At 45.6% G+C, this 14,521-nt stretch overlaps 1 protein-coding gene across 2 annotated transcripts in view; it reads left to right on the forward strand.

Moving 5' to 3' along the window:
• The window catches only part of drosha (drosha ribonuclease III), a 159,365-nt gene that overhangs the window by 19,072 nt on the left and 125,772 nt on the right, over positions 1 to 14,521 (forward strand). For both annotated transcript variants that reach the window (XM_078200076.1, XM_078200065.1), the window contains 7 exons: positions 782 to 868; positions 963 to 1,049; positions 2,684 to 2,755; positions 3,494 to 3,575; positions 7,714 to 7,788; positions 8,677 to 8,846; positions 10,175 to 10,299. In XM_078200076.1, coding sequence (XP_078056202.1) covers positions 782 to 868; positions 963 to 1,049; positions 2,684 to 2,755; positions 3,494 to 3,575; positions 7,714 to 7,788; positions 8,677 to 8,846; positions 10,175 to 10,299 — 698 coding nt within the window. The remainder of the gene's footprint in view (positions 1 to 781; positions 869 to 962; positions 1,050 to 2,683; positions 2,756 to 3,493; positions 3,576 to 7,713; positions 7,789 to 8,676; positions 8,847 to 10,174; positions 10,300 to 14,521) is intronic.

Genomic DNA, 14,521 nt, shown 5'->3' on the forward strand with positions numbered 1-14,521 from the left:
CTAACACTGATTATCTGCTCATCATCGGAGAGTTTTTGGGATCCAGAACGGTGGTGGAAGCTGATTCTGTAATTCATTTAAACGAGTTTTGGCAGAGTGTTATTGACAAGAGGCCGGAATGTGGCACTAAACACAACTGCTCTTCAAAGAGCTGGCACAGACATGATCATAGAATTCCTGCAGTGCAGAAAGAGGCCATTCGCCCTATCGAGTCTGCACCAACTCTCTGACAGGGCATCTTACCCAGACCTTATCCCCATAACCTCACGTATTTACCATGCTAATCCCCCTAACCTACACATCTTGGGACACTAAGAGGCAATTTAGCATAGCCAATCCACCTAATCGACACATCCTGTGGGAGGAAGCCGGGGCACCCGGAGGAAACCCACGCAGGCACGGGGAGAACGTGCAAACTCCACACAGACAGTGATCCAAGGCTGGGATTGAACCTGGGTCCCTGGCGCTGTGAGGCAGCAGCGCTAACCACTGTGCCACCCCAATGTCTTACGTGGAGCCATTTGAATCTGAGAAGTTTGGCATTGCCACCGTGTTCAGTTGGTGGTTTCTCAGTTGGTGGATGCATCATGAGTGTTAAGTTTAACCGTAAGGGATTTTTAATCTGTGCTTTATCTGGTTGAATCTGCTTGATAACGATGGTCCAGAGGTGACTGTTCTCATTAGTGGATGTAAAATGGCTGGTAGGTTTTTCGGTACCTTGCTGTTCTGACAGTGTTAGGAAGCTGTGCACAATAACATCCTCTGAAATGCTTTGTTCTAGGCAAATGAGGCTTGTCGACCAATCACGAATAATGCAGGGAAATTATTCCACTATAGGATTACTGTTTCGCCACCTACTAACTTTTTGGTAAGTGCTGTGTTACCAAAAATTAAGTATAAATCTTTGTTTCATCTTGTGATGAATTTCTCTTTAATCTCTATGATGTTACATTTTTGTTTAGACTGACAGACCAACGGTGATCGAGTATGATGACCATGAATATATCTTTGAAGGGTTTTCCCTGTTTTCTCACACGCCGCTCAATAATGTGAGTACCAGAATCGGAATTGATCAGTCAGATATTTTATGTATTGGGTGCATAATAAGAGGGAACATGGGTACAGGAGTGGGCCGCTGGCCGTCCACTTTTATGCCTTTTTCCCACACTTGTATCCTACCAAAAATGCTAACTTGCCAACACGCTGTCACTCTGATACTTTGACTTTTTGAATAATATATAAGCCCTTAAACTGAAGTCAATCCAGTGCAACAAAAACAGAAAATGCTGAAAAATCTCCGACTGCATCTGTGGAGAGAGAATAGAGCCAACGTTTCAAGTCTGGATGACCCTCTGTCAGAGCTGAAGACAAAGAAAATAGGAAGAGATTGTCCAAAGACTTGCAACCCTCTGAGTGAACAAATTCCTCCTCATCTCAATTTTAAAAGGCCAGTGCCTTATTCTGGGATTGTGTCCCCTGGTTCTAGCAGCCAGGGGGGGAAATATCTGATCTAGAATCATAGAATCCTGATAGCGCAGAAGGAGGCCATTGGGCCCATCGAGTCTGCACCGACCACACTCCCAACCAGGCCCTATGTCCATAAACCCATGCAATTTCCGAGCTCATTCCCTTGCTGTTAAGGGGCAATTTAACATGGCCAATATGCCTAACCCGCACATCTTTGGAGTGCGGGAGGAAGCTGGAGCACCCGGAGGAAACCCATGAAGACACGGGGAGAATGTGCAAACTCCGCACAGAGAGTGACCCAGGTCGGGAATTGAACCCGGGTCCCTGGCGCGGTGAGGCTGCAGCGCTAACCACTGTGCCACCGTGCCGCCCCATCTACCTCCACCTCATCACGCCGTTTAAGAATTTTATAAGTTGGATGTAAAAATTCCACGACACTTATTCCCCCGACATCCTTCATCCCTCAGCCAACATCACACAAGCAGATTATTTGGCCATGAGCTCTTTGCTGTTTGTGGGAGCTTGCTGTGCATTGTTTGGCTGCCTCATTTCCTACATGACAACAGTAACTACACTTCAGAAGCATTCACTGTCGAGTGTTTTGGGATGATCTGAGGTGGTGAAAAATGTTACAGAAATACAAGTTGTTTTTCTATTTATCACTTTGGTATTTTTAATAAGCTTGCGCAGTACAGCCGACTGCTGGTGTTTGTGACGATCACATCTCCCCTCTCCTTGTGAATTTGTTTACCCACGTGGCTGTCGTTGTACACTTAATCGCGGTTTACGGCCCCAAAACCTCGCTCATCCATGATTTTAAAATGTTGAACTCTCACCGTTCCGGCGTCATTCTCACGAGGAAAGCGTGCGATGCACAATTCCGCCGTTCGTGCATCCACACTTTGCGGAAATGTGCGGGAACGGAACTCCTGAGAACAATGGGAGCAGACTGTGCTGCGGTATATTCTCTCATTATTGTATACCCTGCTTAATTACCCTGGGGTCAGGATGTATCTGAATAACGGGCCTCTTGTGATTAACTGGTGCAACTTCAAAAACACCATCATTTCTTTCTTTGTAACCCAAATACATCATCATGAATCATTAAACTTTCACGTATTCTGCAGTGTTTATGAAGTGAAAGTGACGTTGTCTAAGTAAATGCCTATTGTTACATATAGAAATAGCAATACATAATGTGTCTTTATTTTTGCAGATTCCTTTGTGTCGGGTCATCCGTTTTAATATCGACTACACCATCCATTTCATCGAGGAAATGATGCCAGAGGCAAGTACTGATTATCATCCTCACAATTAACAGCGAGGAATGGGTCCTCACATGTTTTTAAATGTCAAGAATTTGTGGTCGAGTCACTGTATGTAACAGTATTTCAAATGCACCTCTGGGTAATTTTTGAAATTTGATGAGGGTTTCTGCCTTTGCCCTTTACAACGAGTGAGTTCCAGACCCCCCACCACACTCGGAGTAAAAAATAATATCTCTCAGCTCCCCTCTAATCCTTCTATCAATTGCTTTAAATCTATGCTCACTGGCTAGTGACTTTTCTGCTGAGGGAAACAGGCCCCATCCTATTGACTTGGGTGGCACGGTGGCACAGTGGTTAGCACTGCTGCCTCACAGCGCCAGGGACCCAGGTTCAGTTCCAGCCTTGGGTCACTGTCTGTGTGGAGTTTGCACATTCCCCCCGTGTCTGCGTGGGTTTCCTCCGGGTGCGCCGGTTTCCTCCCACGGTCAAAAGATGTGTGGGTTATGTTGATTGGCCATGCTAAATTGAACCTAGTGCCAGGGGGATTAGCAGGGTAAATATGTGGGGTTATGGGACTAGGGCCTGGATGAGATTGTGGTCGGTGTGGACTTGATGGGCTGAATGGTCTCCTTCTGCACTGTAGGGATTCTATGAGGATGGAATGAAAGAGAAACGCAGGCCGCCCGCTTTGCATTTTTTAAAAAAAGTTGCTATCAGCCTTTCACAGACCTGGGGTTTTGTCTTTATTTTTGTTTCAGAATTTCTGTGTGAAAGGATTGGAAATGTTTGCCTCGTTCTTATTCAAGGATATTCTGGAACTTTACGACTGGAATATTCACGGTAACGTGAAACTCAAAATGTAAATTTTGAAGTAAAGTAGATGGGGCATTGCCTTTTGATTTATCCTGCTTATATTCATTAGGAAGAAACCTTTATGCAACTTGATCAGAATTTTAGGGTTGGTGCGTATTCAAAGTCATTTTCATTCAATTAATATAAATTTAGTCTGATGGTGGGTTGATCTCTCTTGCTTATGTGTTGAATAATATTGATTTAGATGGGGAATATCTAGCAGTTATATCATCCACTTTCCTGACATTTTATACCGTAAGGAATTTGGTATTTTAAAATTATTTTACTGACACGGGGTGGCATTGGTGGGGGAGTGTGGTTTGACGACAATGATGATATCAAATCTGAGACTTTATAGTCATCAGGACAGACCGAAGAGGCTGAGTCTCTGTTCTCTGGAAAAGAGAGGTTTGAGGGGTGACTTGTTACAATCACAGCAAATGCTGTATGCTGAGCAAGCTAAATCCCAGAGGGGAAACTTGTCTTACTGATCATAACTTTTTTTTTAACATTCTGAAAACAAGGAGAAACTACTGATCCCAGAAATACAGAATTCCAGTCACACTTTGAGGATTTGTAAAGATTTATTAACAAGAATAAAAAAGAACTTTAGCACACCGGATTCAAGTTACACAGTAAAACGACACTCTCACAAAACATTCCCCCCAAAAATACCATGGTCAGAATACATAAGTAAGCACCTACTTGGCAACAGTGCCTTATTAATTTTAACTATAAAAAGCCAATCATATTACCTGAGGTAAAACTGCTGTCATGTATACCATGTAACTTCTCACTCACTTCCACTCTTGTGGAAATTCGCGAATATTCAGAAACAAAACTACTTTCAGTAACAGAACTTTTTCTGGCTTTGCTGCTTGAAACTTCACACCTTTGCGAGGGACCAGATCAGAAACACCAACTTATGTTATGAAGTTCGACTAGACCCCAACGATTTTCTGTTATTTTGGCATTAGTGTGAGGAAAAGATGTTTCACTCCAGGTGCGATTCTATTGACCGACTAGGAAGCTTTTAGTAAAACAAACTTTATTTTAACAATTCAGTTTAACTATAACAAATGAATTAGCTTAACGTCTACCAATTGAAATACTTAAACATGACTTGATACAATTCTTAACTGCTAAGCTATTTCTATTATTTCCAATCCAAGCAATATTCCTGTTATAGACTTAAACTACTCTTCAAAATCAATTAGCAAAGAACACAGGCTTAGGTGTTTTTATTTTTTTAACTGTCCTAGAACCTTTGAGCACTTATGGAGAGTTATAGAAACATCTGTCTTCCGACACTCAAACAACAGCTTCCAGAGAGAGAGAGAAAGATAACTCTTGCTTCTTTCAGGGCAATGCGGAAACTGCTTGCTTTTCCCTATAAGCTTAGCGCCTCCAATTAGCACATGACTCTGTCTCTTGTCAATCAACCTAATTAAACCCTACTCTGAAACCCCAGGGTAAAAACCAAAAATAAAAACAAACAAAAATGCATTAACTCAGATTAAAACGAACACCCCATTACCTAACACCAATTATTCTACTGCTTTATCATCATGTGGAGACAAATCGACACCACATAAACAGCTGAATTCTAAACATACCCCTTACAAGAAACATGATGTAACTACAGTTTTTTAAAGGCACAGTATTGTCACACCGTTTCCCAGTGCAAAGGCGTTCCCAGGAGGTCTTGCCCATGCAGCAACACAACTCAACTCAACATCTTTCCTTAATTATCCTTTTTCCCTTTCATCTTCGATTTCCTCATTGTCCTCAGCACCTCTTTGAAGTTAAAATTTCCAATAATATAAAAACCTTTAATCTTTATCCTGTTGCCTCTATTTTCAGGTCAAATACAATTTAATGACCTTCCCTTGTTTACTTATGAAACTGTTGCAAGCTGTAAAAGCCTTTTACTCCGCTTGCAATTTAACAATTGTAAAAACAAGTCCATATCTATCTCCGAATGCAAATTTCTAAACCCAACTTATAAATCCACTCTGCCCTAGCTTCTTATTGCAAATGCATGCATTTAGCACCTCTATCTCTTTTATCTCTTAACTCTCACAGACATGTTGGATGGAATTTTACCGACATGTCCGCCCGAGGTTCGTACCACCCCGCCTGAGGCCAATGGAGAATGCCATTCTCCGAGCCGAGCCCGCCCCTGGAATCGGGGCGGATCTGCCAGTAAAGGGCGGCACGGTAGCACAGTGGTTAGCACTGCTGCTTCACAGCTCCAGGGTCCCGGGTTCGATTCCCGGCTCGGGTCACTGTCTGTGTGGAGTTTGCACATTCTCCTCGTGTCTGCGTGGGTTTCCTCCGGGTGCTCCGGTTTCCTCCCACAATCCAAAGATGTGCGGGTTAGGTTGATTGGCCAGGTTTAAAAAAAAAAATTGCCCCTTAGAGTCTTGGGATGCGTAGGTTAGAGGGATTAGTGGGAAAAATATGTGGGGGTAGGGCCTGGGTGGGATTGTGGTCGGTGCAGACTCGATGGGCCGAATGGCCTCCTTCTGCACTGTAGGGATTCTATGATGATTCTATGAAAATTCCGGCTGTTGTCTCTAATAACCTTTCCCCAGCTTAATTAAATAATTTATACGCACACACACTGCCTTCTTCACAGAAATACACAATATTCTCCAAAAATATTCTTAATAATAACATCCGTCCTCACAGCTTTAAGATTATGGAATAATTTAATAGTTCGATCGATATTTGATCTGTAAGGGAGGCAGTGATTGAGGGACAGGCAGCAAAGTGGAGTTAAGACCACAATCAGATCAGCCATGATCCCATTGACTGGGGATGGACAGACTGGACTGAATGGTCCACTGCTGCTTCTATTCTTTGTGTTTTTATGTTCCTAATAAGGCAGACAGAGAGAAGATGTTTCCACTTGTGGGTGAGACCAGAACTGGATCATAAATGTAACATAGTCAGTAATAAATCCAATAGTGAATTCAGGTGAAACTACTTACCCGAGGGACATAAACCATTGATGCCATAGTTAATAGAATCATAGAATCCCTACGTTGCTGAAGGAGGCCATTTGGCCCATTGGGTCTGCACCGACTCTCCACTAAAGCATCTTACCCAGGCCATCTTCACCCTATCCCTATAACCCCATGCATTTACCACGGCCAATTAAAATAGAGAAATAATGACAGACGTAAAGCCTTAAGAAGCTGTCTGAATTACGTGTTGTGTCCATCAATCCAATTATTCCCAGCTCTCTCACCCCATTTCACTTTGAAGCTACTTTTTTTTTCACTTTCCCTGCAAGGATTGGTGTGAGCAGCACATGTACATAGAGACATGGAGACATGGAGACATGGAAGATAGGAGCAGGAGGAGGTCATTCAGCCCTTCAAGCCTGCTCCGCCATTCCATAAGACATAGGAGCAGAATTAGGCCACTCGGCCCATCGCGTCTGCTCCGCCATTCAATCATGGCTGATATTTTTCTCATCCCCATTCTCCTGCCTTTTCCCCATAACCCCCGATCCCCTTATTAATCAAGAACCCATCTATCTTTGTCTTAAAGACACTCAATGACCTGGCCTCCACAGCCTTCTGCGGCAAAGTGTTCCACACATTCACCAGTCTCTGCCTGAAGAAATTCCTCTTCATCTCTGTTTTAGAGGATTCATTACGATTCATGGCTGATCGTCCAACTCAATAGCCTAATCCTGCTTTCTCCCCGTAACCGTTGATCCCGTTCGCCCCAAGTGCTATATCCAGCCGCCTCTTGAATACATTCAATGTTTTGGCATCAACTACTTCCTGTGGTAATGAATTCCACAGGCTCACCACTCTTTGGGTGAAGAAATATCTCCTTATCTCCATTCTAAATGGTCTACCCCGAATCCTCAGACTGTGACCCCTGGTTCTGGACTCCCCCATCATCGGGAACATCCTCCCTGCATCTATCCTGTCTCATCCTGTTAGAATTTTATAAGTTTCTGAGATCCCCCTTCATTTGTCTGAACTCCAGCGAAAGCAATCCGAGCCTAGTTAATCTGTCCTCATACATCAGTCTCGCCATCCCTGGAATCAGCCTGGTAAACCTTATATTTATGTATCTGAAAGTACGTTTTGCTCTATCCTAGGTCCTGTGTTTGAAAATGGTACTCTGTCCTGTCCGAGGTTTCATTTCCTGCCCCGCTTTGTTAGATCGATACCTGGTGAGTAAGGAATAATAGAACAGGGCGGCACAAGGAGAGGCCATTCGGCCCACTGAGATTCTTTCGAAAAGCAATCTAGTTGGTAAAGGATAAATGAATTGTGAAAAGCACATGTCCTGTTGCTGCCAAATCCCCTCGCTTGTGTTTGGAAGAAATATAGAGTGGAACTTAATTCCGGTTGTTACACCCAAACTGACGGACCAGGAGAATTCTGGGATGGGTTGAAAGCTGCTAGCTGGCCACAGTCACATGGCCACTTGGGGGAAGTGAAACGCGAGGCCCATCCTGTGACGGGATAGTGATCTCTTTCCACTTTTGGCTCTCTCGTTAATGCTGCCCCTGATGTCTTGCAGATGTCTCCCCGGTGCTGTTTCTCTCCCCTCCCCCTCACGCGACCCAACAATATTGAGTGTATGGTCAGCATGGGTTTTATTCTATCCCTTTCACTTGCTTCTGCTATTGCCAGTTCTGGATTTGAAGTGACAATCAAGGCCCCTCAGTCTGCACCATCAGCCCCTCCCCTTCTAATCTATGCCCCTTAGTCTGGAACTTTCCGAATCCCCTGCACCCTCCTGTGGAAGGCAGCGACAAAATGGCCGACCTGCGCCCTCCTGTGAAAGGCAGTGACAAAATGGCCGATTTTCCCCCTCAGAGTGAGAGAGACAGAGCTTCAGCATCAAACCAAGAAAAAGACCACACCCTCTGAACTGAGAAATTTGGAAGGTGATAACCGGAAGCAGATGATTACTGAATCGCAGCAAATATCGTTTGGATGTAAATGGCAGCATGTGCACCTTGATTGCAGGGTTAATGAAGGTCCCGCTGTGATGTTGAACACTGTTCCCTTTCCCTCCTCTCACTGTTCTGTTTTCTTTCCATCTTGTTAAGATAGTGGAAAAGAAGTCCTTTCGATGCATCAGGTGTTGCTTTACCTGTTGAGCAGCAGTAAGCCGCTGGTTCCTGAGGAGGAGATTGCTAACATGCTGCAGTGGGAGGAGTTGGAGTGGCAGAAATATGCTGAAGAATGCAAGGGCATGATTGTGACTCACCCTGGCATGGTACGTGTCAACACAGAAATGTCATGTGTTCTCAGACAGGAAGATGTAAAATTGCCATGAAGTGTTTGCAAATTTGTAGATCTATGACTTCAACAGGGCAGCACGTTGACACAGTGTTGGCATTGCTGCCTCACAGCGCCAGGGACCCGGGTTTGATTCTGGCCTCTGGTGACTGCGTGGGTTTCCTTCGGGTGCTCCGGTTTCCTCCCACAGTCGAAGGGTACGTAGGTTAGGTGGATTGGCCACGCTAAATTGCTCTTTAGTGTCCCAAGACGTGTAGGTTAGGGGGATTAGCAGGGCAAATATGTGGGGTTTTGGAGATGGGGCCTGGAGAGGATACTCTGTTGGAGAGTTGGTGCAGACTCAATGGGCTGAATGGCCTTTTCTGTTGCAGGGATTCTCTGATTCTCTGATTCTATATTTATACATTCTGGTAAGTGCTTGTAATGATAATGTTACTGGACCCAGTGATCCAGAGGCTTGGACTAATGATCCAGCAATGTGAGTTCAAATCCCACCACGGCAGCTGAGAATATAGATTAAATAAACTTGGGAGGGGGGGGCGTGGGGTATCCAGTGTCAGTCATGGAGACGGGGGTCTGAGGGGGGTCTCCCCTAGTTGGAGCGCAAGTGGTAACCCCATGACACTTCGTGTGGGAGGCCCGACCACATTTGCCAGCATCAGGCCTCTCCCAGAATTTAGGACCACAAGGATGGCAATCTTTCCCGTGGGAAGCTGCCGGACTCTGGCCGGAATTCTCTAACCTATCCGGTCCCGCTGCTGCGTGCCAAATTCTCCATTCCCAGCCTGGACCACTGTGCCACCGTGCAACCCTCACATGTAATTAGCAGATATTTATGTAAATGTATTCAATAATCGAAAAGTTTGTTTGAATTCACTCACTGAAGGGTTGGTTACCTATATGATCACGGCACAGTGGCAAAGTGGTTAGCAGTGCTGCCTCACAGCGCCAGGGACCCGGGTTCAATTCCCGACTTGGGTCACTGTCTGTGCGGAGTCTGCACGTTCCCCCTGTGTCTGCGAAGGATTCTTCCAGGTGATCTGGTTTCCTCCCACAGTCCAAAGATGTGTGGGTTAGGTTGATTGCTCATGGTAAATTGTCCTTTAGTGTCAGGGGGATTAGCGGGGTAAATATGTGGGGTTACGGGGATAGGGCCTGGATGGGATTGTTGTCGGTGCAGACTCGATGGGCCGAGCGGCCTCCCGCACTGTTGATTCTGTGGCCAATCAACTTGAAGGCTTCTGGATATTTGCGTAAGTGTGTTTAGATGATTGTGTAATTTTGAAACTTTTGATTTCTTTACAGAAGCCCAGTTCTGTTCGCATTGATCAGTTGGACCGGGAACAGTTTAACCCTGAGGTCATTACATTTCCAATTATCGTTCATTTTGGTATCCGGCCTGCTCAGCTTAGCTACGCTGGTGACCCGCAGTAAGTCGACCTCATCGCATTATCTCAAAGCACAGCTGCAAAATATTGCAAGTACAGGAAATGGTATCATATGTCATTGCGAATAAAATCTTGAGTACAGAAGCGGGGAGGTCACGTTGAGAAGGTCGTTTGGAGAGCCAGTGCAGACACGATGGGCCAAATGGCCGCTTTCCACACTAATAATTCAGTGATGGTTTTAACTCCTCCCCTCGGTGTGCATTCGATTGTATTGGGATGGGTGGGGCGGAGGATTGGGGACGGTTGGTTGTGGCCATGTCACTGGACTAGTAAACACAGTAACAGTTTTAACAACACCAGGTTAAAGTCCAACAGGTTTATTTGGTAGCAAATACCATTAGCTTTCGGAGCGCTGCTCCTTCGAAGGAGCAGCGCTCCGAAAGCTAATGGTATTTGCTACCAAATAAACCTGTTGGACTTTAACCTGGTGTTGTTAAAACTTACTGTGTTTACCCCAGTCCAACGCCGGCATCTCCACATCATGACTGGACTAGTAATCCAGAGAGGCCCAGATTAATGCTTTGTGGTCCAGGGTTCAAACCCCACCACAGCAGCTGGCAGGATTTAACTTCAGTGAATAAATTGAAAGCCAGGCCTCAGTAATTGTGACTGTGAAACTATCGTAGATTGTTGTAAAGATACTAATGTCCTTTCGGGAAGTAAATGTGCCGTCCAGCATGTGACCCCAGACACACAGCAATGTGGTTCACCCTTAACTGCCCTCTGAATTGGCCTGGCAAGCCACTCAGTTCAGGGGCAGTTAGGGATGGGCAGCGGTGGCACAGTGGTTAGCACTGCCACCTCACAGCGCCAGGGACCCGGCTTGGGTCACTGTCTGTGCGGAGTCTGCACGTTCTCCCCGTGTCTGCGTGGGTTTCCTCCCACAGTCTGAAAGACGTGCTGGTTAGGTGCATTGGCCATGCTAAATTCTCCCTCGGTGTACCCGAACAGGCACCGGAGTGTGGCGACTCTGGGATTTTCACAGTAACTTCATTGCAGTGTTAATGTATGCCGACTCATGACACTAATAAATAAACTTTTTTGAAAACTGCTGGCCTTGCCAGCAATGCTCACATCTCATGAAAGAATTTTTAAAAATCAATTCCTCTCCCACTCTCAGATTGTCCCCTCCAATATTGACTCAGAAATGTGTCCACATGAGGGCAGGAATTTCTCGCCCCGGGCCTAAGTCGTGTCAGGATGGGAAGCAAGTTTCCTGCCAGGGACTCCAGTGGGAAATCGCGCGGTACCAGGGTTTCCCTCCTTGTCTATGAGGCTGCTAGTCAGATGGTTAAAAATTGGACTGAGACTTTGCACTTCCCCAAGGAACTTTGCAGATTCCATAAGGGCAGCACAGCGACACAATGGTTCGCACTGCTGCCTCATAGCGCCAGGGACCTGGGTTCGATTACGGCCTTGGGTCACTGTCTGTGTGGAGTTTGCATGTTCTCCCCGTGTCTGCATCCGTGTCTCCGGGTGCTCCAGTTTCCTCCCACAGTCCAAAGATGTGCTGGTTAGGTGGATTAGCCGTGGTAAATGTGTGGGGTTACGGGGATAGGGCCGGACAGGCCTGGGGAAGATACTCTGTCAGAGGGTCAGTGCAGACTCGATGGGCTCAATGGCCTTTTCTGCACTGTAAGGATGCCATGATTCTAAGGCAATATTACTGGTTCCACAGGGGCCTTTGTTACAGGACTCCCGCCTCTCCACAAAGGGTGGTTACGCCTCATCTGTGCCCCCAAGGTTGTTAAATGTCTCAAACATTAACAGTTGAAAGGAAGGTTGTGGGGCCCTTTGTCGTTAGCAGACGAGCAGTGCCCTGTTGGCCAGTCTGGGTTATGAAATGCTGATGGCCTTAGAATCTAGTCTGTGCAGTTTATAGGGGGATCATTAGTGGCTCTTCAGGAATAACGAGGCACGAGTTTCCCTGATAACTGCCAGGTAGCTTCTCTTGTTGGGGGTCGTGGGTTCATAGTCAGCCATAGATTCAACCATTTCAGATCTTTGTCCCGTTTGAAATCTTCAGAGACAGCAATGCGCATAATCTTTTAAGAATTATAGATTGAGGTCTTACTCCCTCACAGGATGTTTTTGGTACTTTGATGAGCTCTTGTGCCAGTAGTCTTCGCGTTTTATATTAGTGCCTCTGGCATTGTGGGGAGGTAACTGTGGAGAAGGTCATTCTGAGATTTTGCTTTAAAATTGGGAAAGACACAGGCCCTGATTTTACCGGCACGTTCGCCCCGAAATCGGAGCGGGCGAGGCTCGCAGAACGGCAATCTCCTTTGGCCTTGGGCGCGATCTTACAAGCCTCGGGTGGGCGTGCCGGTAAAATTCCAGCCACAGGTTCAAACAGGTAAAAGGTAAATGTGGAACCGGTGCCAAATAATGCTTCAAACAAAAAGAATTAACTTTTTGAAAGGCAAAGGGTCTTGGAGAGGGCACAGAGAAGGGTTATCTGGGATGGGGAGAGCTGGAAAAGTTCAGGCCATTGTCTTTGGAACAGCGAAGATTAAGAGGTGATCCCATCGAGGTTTTCAAGATGATGGGATTTCTTAACAGAAAAAAAGAGTATTCCCTTTGGGTCAATAACCAGAGGTCGTGAATTTAAAATTATTGGCAAAAGATGGTGGGGAGATGAAGAGAAATGTTTTCGTGCAGAGTTTTCAAAATCTTGAACGCTCGACCAGACGCTAGCTGATTCCAGAAATAATTTTAAAATGGAGTTGGAGAGAGACTTGGAGGATGAGGAACTAACGAAAAGCTGGAGCGTGGGATTGAGTACAACTGCTCTTTGAAAGGGCCAGTACAGGCAGATTGGACTGAATGGCCTCCTTTTGGGCTGTAAGAGTTTACAATTCTACAGAACCAGTCTTCAAGGAAGAGCTGTGCAGGTGAAGTGCCTGAAACATGAGGCTACTAGAATGCTTGAGGGATGGAGCAATGCAGATGGGCTGAATGGCCGCCTTCAATAGTGATTATCTCGTGAATTGGGTTTCCGAATGGGAATCATCGTGAATCAGCAAATTCTTCAGCACAGATGTAGATGAGAGAGCATCATCCGAACTCCACCATCCACTGAGTGACTTGCTCTTGGAAAAGCATCTTGCAAATGTTTTGCTGTGGAACATTGTGCTATGTAGGTGTGAAAGCTGGACTTGCAGCGAGGCTGTTGGGAAGCTTTTCCAATGAGGTGCTGATGAATAGGCCCTGACATCAGCTGGATAGACCGAAGAACCAATGGATCAGTCCAAAATAAAATTCAGAATCCCAGCATCTCATGGGCTTTGAGTTTGTTATATTCACGAGACTTGAACCAGAGTTGTGGTACAATCGTACAAAACTTTATTCAGTATTCAACATTACATGCTGATATCACTTCTTTTTCTTTCAATGCATACAACTTTGCCACAGTGGGATATTAACCCCACCGATTTGGGTTGAATTCCCCCACTGATTGGGTTTATCACATACAACCGGTTGTGTTTTTGGTGATGTCGGTTATCGAGAAAGTGAACACGTCTTGTTTTTTCAGGTATACTTTAACTTCGTTCCACAACGCCTGTCACTGATCACAGCAGTTGTGGACAATTCGCGGGACCTAGCAAGTCTCATTTCTATGTTTGAACTTTGGCAGTGTGTCGAGACTCAAATCAAGTCTCGGCACATAGCTCAGCAATTCTTAAACATCAGCAGTACAGCGCACACACAGGGTTGGTTGCTCTTCTGACATATGCAAGCAGTTTTATACATAAATAACCATCTACTCCTACAAGCTCAAGCTGAGGAACTTTGAGTCCTGGAAAAGGCTGGATGAGAGTCTGGTGTTGGCAGTATTTGTTTTTATTCATTCGTGGGACACGGGCGTCGCTGGCTGGCCAGCATTTATTGCCCATCCCTAGTTGCCCTTGAGAAGGTGGTGGTGAGCTGCCTTCTTGAATCGCTGCAGTCCACGTGCTGTGGGTTGACCCACAATGCCGTTACGGAGGGAATTCCAGGATATTTACCCAGCAACTGTGAAGGAACGGTGATATATTTCCAAGTCAGGATGGTGAGTGACTTGGAGGGAACTTGCAGGTGATGGTGTTCCTCATGTATCTGCTGTCCTTGTCCTTCTAGATGGAAGTGGTCGTGGCCTTGGAAGGTGCTGTCTAAGGATCTTTGATGAATTGCTGCAGTGTGTTTTGTAGATAGTACACACTGC

The sequence above is a fragment of the Mustelus asterias genome, chromosome 2, assembly GCF_964213995.1.
Source record: "Mustelus asterias chromosome 2, sMusAst1.hap1.1, whole genome shotgun sequence".
NCBI classification, from domain to species: domain Eukaryota; kingdom Metazoa; phylum Chordata; class Chondrichthyes; order Carcharhiniformes; family Triakidae; genus Mustelus; species Mustelus asterias.